Source organism: Silurus meridionalis, chromosome 15 (assembly GCF_014805685.1).
Source record: "Silurus meridionalis isolate SWU-2019-XX chromosome 15, ASM1480568v1, whole genome shotgun sequence".
NCBI lineage: Eukaryota > Metazoa > Chordata > Actinopteri > Siluriformes > Siluridae > Silurus > Silurus meridionalis.
In genome coordinates this window covers 147,501-155,000 of record NC_060898.1, presented here as the reverse complement: position 1 = coordinate 155,000, position 7,500 = coordinate 147,501, and the positions used below count along the sequence as shown (strand labels likewise).

Below are 7,500 nucleotides of genomic sequence, written 5' to 3'. Positions count from 1 at the left end.
CAAGCGGAAGAGAAAAACCAGCGATGATGGAGGGGAGTCTCCTGATCATGACGTTGAAGTTCCGGAGGTAAAACACACGTGTGCGTGCACACACACACACACACACACACACTATAATGTATAAATATAAACACAGGTGTATGTGTTTATGAAGTGTAAAATTAGTGGAGTGATTAATGTTTAAGATTAATGTTAATATGTAATGAAAATAGGAAGGTGTGTGTGTGTGTGTGTGTGTGTGTGTGTGTGTGTGTGTGTGTGTGTGTGTGTGTGTGTGTGTGTAGGTGGATCTGTTCCAGCTGCAGGTGAACACATTGCGTCGTTATAAACGACATTACAAAATCCAAACCAGACCCGGACTCAACAAAGCCCAACTGGCAGAGGTACACACACACACACACACACACACACACACACAGTGTATTCCACATAGCAGTAAATCTGAGTAAAGAACCTCCTCCTGTGTCCCTGAGAGAAACTCAAAGGTCTTTACAATAATAATCACAGCAGATTGTTAACGCTCAGTATAACCCTACAGCCACAGTGATGTTTCCTTCCAACCAATCAGAATCCAGCATTTAGCAGCCATGTGATTTATACACCAATAAGAACACATGCTGTTAAATGATTTCATAACCGCACCTGTGCATTTGTGTGTGTTTCAGACGGTAAGTCGCCATTTCCGGAACATTCCGGTGAATGAGAAAGAAACGCTGACGTACTTTATTTATATGGTGAAGAGCAGTAAGAGCCGACTGGACCAGAAATCAGAGGGAAGTAAACAGCTGGAGTAACACTGACACCTTTCAGCCGATACACACACACACACACACACACACACATGTACGTCTCTCCTGGCGTACTTAATGACTGCTTACACTTCAGCAGATTTCAATGTGAATATTAATCTGTTTATATACACACACACACACACAGAAATGAGATCACCGCTGTGGGCGGAGCCTGTCTGACTGTTTGTCTAATGTTAATGACCCTGAAGTGCTTTTTGGTTCCTCATGATGTTATTCCCTTGTTTCTGTGCCAAACTGATGAGGATGATGGCGGCAGGATTTCAGTGCGATAATCGTTCTAATTTTTATTAACATTAATAACACTTTATTATAACACTGAGCAGCTCTCACACTTCAGATGGAATCATTAGTCGTGTCCTTCAGCTTCTTGTCACTTAGAGAACTTTTATTTGTTCCTGATTTAGAGCTGAATGTCTTCTCTTCCTTTTCCTCCTCCACTTATTAATTAGTGTCTGTATAACAGCTTACACATGATGAGAACTCGCTAAATATTTCTCTCCGTCTCTGAACCTCTTTCAGTGTTGTAAAATGAACATGTGTCTCTTCCCCCCCCCCCCCTTTTTTTTTTATTATTATTATAGACTTCTAATTCAGGACTAAATGGGCGGGGCTTCAGTTTTGTGTTTTTAAACTAAAAATAAACACATGCTACTTTAAATGTGTGTAATAATGCAGTGTAACACATCTGGACTCGCACCACACATTACACCCTGTTACAGATCTCTATTATCTGACGCTGATGAATTATCCATGAGATCATTACCATATGTAAATTGGAGTTAAAATGTGATTAAATGTTTAATAAAATACAATGTAGTTGTAGCAGTTCTATTAATTTAGTTCTGATCACATGGCGTTTACTCACTAATAATTTCCACAGCATCCACCTGGCTCCACCCCTATCAGCTATTTTCATATGGCCCCGCCCCTTATTGCTTAGCGACATCGGCTCGGTCTTGCCTCTTTTTTTTTTTTTTTTTTTTTTAGCAAAATCTACCTGGCCCGCCCTCTCTGCAGCATCTACCTGGCCCCGCCCTCTCTGCAGCATCTACCTGACCCGCCCATATCTGCAGCATCTACCTGAACCCGCCCATATCTGCAGCATCTACCTGACCCCGCCCATATCTGCGGCATCTACCTGACCCCGCCCATATCTGCGGCATCTACCTGACCCCGCCCATATCTGCGGCATCTACCTGACCCCGCCCCTATCTGCGGCATCTACCTGACCCGCCCCTATCTGCGGCATCTACCTGACCCGCCCCTATCTGCGGCATCTACCTGACCCGCCCATATCTCGGCATCTACCTGACCCGCCCCTATCTGCGGCATCTACCTGACCCCGCCCCTATCTGCGGCATCTACCTGGCCCCGCCCCTATCTGCGGCATCTACCTGGCCCCGCCCCTATCTGCGGCATCTACCTGGCCCCGCCCCTATCTGCGGCATCTACCTGACCCGCCTATCTGCGGCATCTACCTGGCCCCGCCCCTATCTGCGGCATCTACCTGACCCCGCCCCATCTGCAGCATCTACCTCCTGGGTTGGTTCGTATTGAGTTCAGTGTGAATGGTGTTAATGTGAGATTCTGTTCTCTCCTTTTCTGGAGTTTAACTTCATTATATTTTATTTCTAATAAAGTCTAGTTTTTGTCTGAGAATAAAACATTTAATAGTCCTCAATAATACTAATATTAATGCAGATTATTATTATGTTTGTGTGTTATATGGTAGTGTTGATATTTGTTGAAACACTACAGCACATTTCTGTTATTGTTAAGTGGGTGTGGTCTAATTAGCATATTCATATTATTAGTATTGATAAGAAAAAATGTATTAAGAGCAGCTTATAGTTTGATAAAGAAATATAAATAATTTCTGTTCTAGAATTTTCTCTCAAACATTTTTGTTTCAGTCCAAATTAAGACTCTCATCCACATACACTGTCTCTCTTTTACACACACACACACACACACACACACACACACAGGGTGCAGATTTATATTCCTACTAATCATTGTGGTGTCCAATATTTTGGACATTTGCACATTGAGCAGAGCTCCGCCCACATAATTACTGACCTGCAACCTAGGCGTGGAATTTGCGGAAGGGGGCGGGGCCTGTTTTGTTAAACACGTTGTTGATGTTGACTCGAACTTCCAAAACTGGAAAATGCAGACTTTCGGTTTCATTCATCAGTGTGCTGGATTAAAGTCTTTGTATTTAAAAGCGTATAGTTTTTAATATTTATACTAATATTAATAAACTTTAAAAAATCTTCAGTGAACGTCAACAGAGAAATCGGACAGTGAGACAAAATTCCCTTATTATTAATAATAGTATTTATTTTTTATGTGGTACTTTTAAATGCTTTCAAGCTACCAAAGCAAATTATCTCAATTTGTGTGTGTGTGTGTGTGTGTGTGTGTGTGTGTGTGTGTGTGTGTGTGCGCACATTTCCACTTCACACGATTTCCTCACCCAGAAATTCATCTGGAAAACTTCTGGAATTTTCTTCTTTATAGAAATAAATATTAAAGTGAATTTGATTATAGAATTAAGACATTTCAAATGAATATATAATATATATAAGTTTGTAATCTTTATAAATGGCTGTATGAACGTGTGTGTGTGTGTGTGTGTGTGTGTGTGTGTGTGTGTGAGAGAGAGAGAGAGAGAGAGAAGATAAGAGCCAAACATCACTCAGTGTAATGGAACTGCAGTGTTGGACAGTAAATCATCAGTTCAACATCAAGCAGAACATTTAGAGTGAAATAAATGATGAAGAAACTCGACTTGAACTCAACGCGTGACCTCGTTTACACCGTTTATTTTTTATAGTTCAAAAGAAGGTTTTTATAATTATAATAGAAAGAAATCAGTGTTTGAGTCATTAATATCATTCTATTAATAGATCAGTGTGCTGAGAGTCACATTCGAGTCTTTACACAGAAACTGAGGTGATTAAGTGAAGAATCTTGTGATAAAAATGATCACAGGAACATTAGAGTTATAATAAATCACTCTGGATACTGAAGTTCATTTGAAGGTAAAAACTTTTGTACTTTTACTCAAGTGAAAGTTACTGGAATCACATTTTATTTTTTCTACTTCTACTAACTCAAAACCTTTTTGTACTTCACCACTTGGGAAATGTGTGACTGGTTGTGTGTTTGCTTTGCTGAACACAGTCTCCAGCAGCTTCCTGTTTCTCTGCACTGAAAAACAGTTTACTGTGTAGTTTACTGCAGAGGTTACTGTGTAGTGTGATGATGTAATCAGGAGTGATAGCGCGATGATGTAATCAGGAGTGATAGAGTGATGATGTAATCAGGAGTGAAAGTGATGATGTAATCAGGAGTGAGAGAGTGATGATGTAATCAGGGATGAGAGAGTGATGATGTAATCAGGAGTGATAGCGTGATGATGTAATCAGGAGTGAGAGTGATGATGTAATCAGGAGTGATAGTGATGATGTAATCAGGAGTGATAGCGATGATGTAATCAGGAGTGATAGAGTGATGATGTAATCAGGAGTGAAAGTGATGATGTAATCAGGGTGAGAGAGTGATGATGTAATCAGGGATGAGTGATGATGTAATCAGGGATGAGAGTGATGATGTAATCAGGGATGAGAGTGATGATGTAATCAGGGATGAGAGTGATGATGTAATCAGGAGTGATAGCGTGATGATGTAATCGGGAGTGATAGAGTGATGACGAATCGGGAGTGAGAGAGTGATGACGATTCGGGAGTGAGAGTGATGACGAATCGGGAGTGAGAGAGTGATGACGTAATCGGGAGTGATAGAGTGATGACGTAATCGGGAGTGATAGAGTGATGACGTATTCGGGAGTGATAGAGTGATGACGTAATCGGGAGTGAGAGGGTGATGACGTAATCGGGAGTGAGAGGGTGATGACGTAATCGGGAGTGAGAGGGTGATGACGTAATCGGGAGTGAGAGGGTGATGATGTAATCAGGGTGAGAGAGTGATGAAGTATTCGGGAGTGAGAGGTGATGATGTAATCGGGGTGAGAGGGTGATGATGTAATCGGGAGTGAGAGAGTGATGATGTAATCGGGAGTGAGAGGGTGATGATGTAATCGGGAGTGATAGAGTGATGATGTAATCAGGAGTGAGAACAGAACCAGGTTTTGACAGGTTTGGTTTATTTTTATGTTTATGGGAATCTGATTTTGATCCGAGTGAATGTGATTGGAGGCACGTCAGGTTTCAGTGGTTAGATAGAGATGGGCGTGGTCTCCATATCTTTAGGGAAGATGACGTACTCTGCACCTGTGCTCTTCACCAAAAGAGCTGCTCCATCCACACACTCATCCTTCACCAAGTGGAGAAACGCCTTCGCCACCTGCTCCACCCTACACACACGCACACACACCATGTTCGGTTGACTTCCTGCGGTCTAGTCAACATCATGCTGTTTTGTGTGTGTGTGTGTGTGTGTGTGTGTGTGTGTGTGTGTGTGTGTGACTCACTCGATGATGGGGAATTTGTCCATCAGACTGTGTGTGATTGCAGCCAGATTGTGAAAATTTCCAGTTTTCTCTTTCTGATCAAACGAGTCGATCAGTGATGTTCTGACGAAACTCGGACACAAAGCGTTAATCCTCACACCGTAACCTGAGGCCTGAGATGCCATCTGTACACACACACACACACACACACACACACACACACACGTCTGTGTAGAAGAACATTTCATTTACATCACACACCACAATTCTGGAACTGAATAAACACATTAACATTTCATTTGTGTTCATGCTTTACAATAAAACACTGCTTTGTGTGTGTGTGTGTGTGTGTGTGTGTGTGTGTGTGTGTGTGTGCGTGCGTGCGCTAACAGTAGTTAGCCAGTTAGCTGGTGTCTCTGTGTGCGAGTTTGACATACAGAGAGCGCACGGGTGAATCCCACCACTCCGAACTTGGTCGCTGTGTAGACTGGAGCTGACGGCAACGGACCAAGACCTAAAAACACACACACACACACACACACGTGTGCATAGTTAAATACAAGAATCCTGAAAATATGTGAGCTCATTCACCAACTTATACATTTTATATATTTACACACAGTTTTTTTATTCACTTTGTTCCCCTTCACACCTGCCAGTGATGCTACATTAATGATAATTCCTCCATTTCCACCGTTCTGCTTCTTCATGTGATCCAGAGCCAAATACGTTCCTCTCACCACACCTGACTGTACACACACACACACACACACACACACGTTACTTAGTGTTTTTCCTTGCACCTCTCATCTCCTTTTATCCTCTCATCACATCTCCACTCATCAAATCTCATATCTCACGTCTCATCTCTTTTCTCATCTCATCTCATCTCTATACATAAACATTACTATTAGTAAAATTTTACCAGGTTTATGGACACAGTTTTCTCCCAGTTTTTCTCGTCCACGATTCCTGCGTTGTTACAGAAAATGTCGATGTGACCAAATTTACTGACAATCTTCTGGAACACATCTGTAATAAACACAGAACAGACAACTGTTACTCAACTTCTCACTTGTGTGTGTGTGTGTGTGTGTGTGTGTGTGTGTGTGTGTGTGTGTGTGTGTGTGTGTGTGTGTGTGTGTGAGCTCCTCACAGTCTTTTACCAGACAGGAAGGGTAAAGACACATCCTTCCTGTCTTTAGTTATTCATGTTTCAGTCGTGGTGAGTGACAGATCAGTGTAAAACACACACACACACACACACACACACACACACACAGAGTGGAAAGTATCTGACCTCTTCCACATACATCACAGAAGCTCATTGGCTATTTTGCTCTTTTTTTTTATTGGAGTCACACCAGGGAACGACGGGACTTTACTCCTCTTCTTCTCCTTCTTTCTCTTTTAATTGTTTGTATATGTTACAGTTCTTCAGTTCAGCGAGAGCTGTGTGCCTTCATGTAAAGCTTTTAAAAGGAGGTGTGGAGATGGAGATCCAGGCAGTGTGTAAAACAGGTCTGTTCAGGGAGAATATCCCGAGTCTCATTACACATCTCATCCTGAAGCATGTGCAGACCTGCAGTCCAAGACGTTACTGAGACAGAGGTGGAATTTAGTGTGTGTTGATTTATTGTGTGGAGGTAAAGGTGTGAATGTATTTCCTGTAAAATATTTACTTTAACAGAAACTGTGTGTGTGTGTGTGTGTGTGTGTGTGTGTGTGTATACACGCACACATGAACACACTCAGTTCCCCTCACATGATCTCCTCCGAGTTGTTTATAAACTCACATTCACAGTTCAGGTGTAAAATAAAGTGTGTACCAGTGAACTGCAGCTCCGACGCCACGTCTGCTTTATAAAACTGCGTTCGCTCCGAACCGAACTGCTGATTCAACTGCACCTGCAGCTCCTGACCTTCAGCCTCGTCCACATCCAACATGGCCACCTGCACCAGAGCACATTCACCCCAAACATTTACCCCAACCCCCCACACATACACCTCCAGGGTTAGAGCAGTCTATTTATTAAAGGTGTGTGTGTGTGTGTGTGTGTGTGTGTGTGTGTGTGTGTGCGGGTACCTGAGCTCCATTTTCTAGCAGGATGTGTGTGAAGGATTTTCCCAGTCCCCGAGCTGCTCCACTCACTACAGCTACTTTCCCCTTTAGCATCTTCAACTGTGTTCACAACACGATTTTATATAAAG

General features: G+C 42.3%; 2 protein-coding genes across 4 annotated transcripts in view; one reads left to right on the top strand and one right to left on the bottom strand.

The window, feature by feature from the left end:
- The window catches only part of sap30l (sap30-like), an 11,652-nt gene that overhangs the window by 2,607 nt on the left and 1,545 nt on the right, over window positions 1–7,500 (top strand). Inside the window, exons 2-5 of one of the 3 annotated variants that reach the window (XM_046867301.1) lie at window positions 1–67; window positions 285–383; window positions 666–841; window positions 5,499–5,516. The exon at window positions 1–67 is cut by the window's left edge and continues 56 nt beyond it. In XM_046867301.1, the coding sequence (XP_046723257.1) occupies window positions 1–67; window positions 285–383; window positions 666–794 (295 nt within the window). In that variant the 3' untranslated portion in view covers window positions 795–841; window positions 5,499–5,516. Of the gene's footprint in view, window positions 68–284; window positions 384–665; window positions 1,625–5,498; window positions 5,517–7,500 lie in introns of those variants that run through there. The other 2 variants (XM_046867300.1, XM_046867299.1) reach the window with 2 other exon arrangements.
- Window positions 4,963–7,500, bottom strand: part of zgc:56585 (uncharacterized protein LOC393297 homolog) — a 3,493-nt gene continuing 955 nt past the window's right edge. The window contains exons 2-8 of the mRNA XM_046867297.1: window positions 7,376–7,471; window positions 7,119–7,242; window positions 6,215–6,321; window positions 5,942–6,038; window positions 5,727–5,803; window positions 5,311–5,474; window positions 4,963–5,193 (exon numbers count right to left, since the gene is read on the bottom strand). Coding sequence (XP_046723253.1) covers window positions 5,055–5,193; window positions 5,311–5,474; window positions 5,727–5,803; window positions 5,942–6,038; window positions 6,215–6,321; window positions 7,119–7,242; window positions 7,376–7,465 — 798 coding nt within the window. The 5' untranslated portion in view covers window positions 7,466–7,471 and the 3' untranslated portion in view covers window positions 4,963–5,054. The remainder of the gene's footprint in view (window positions 5,194–5,310; window positions 5,475–5,726; window positions 5,804–5,941; window positions 6,039–6,214; window positions 6,322–7,118; window positions 7,243–7,375; window positions 7,472–7,500) is intronic.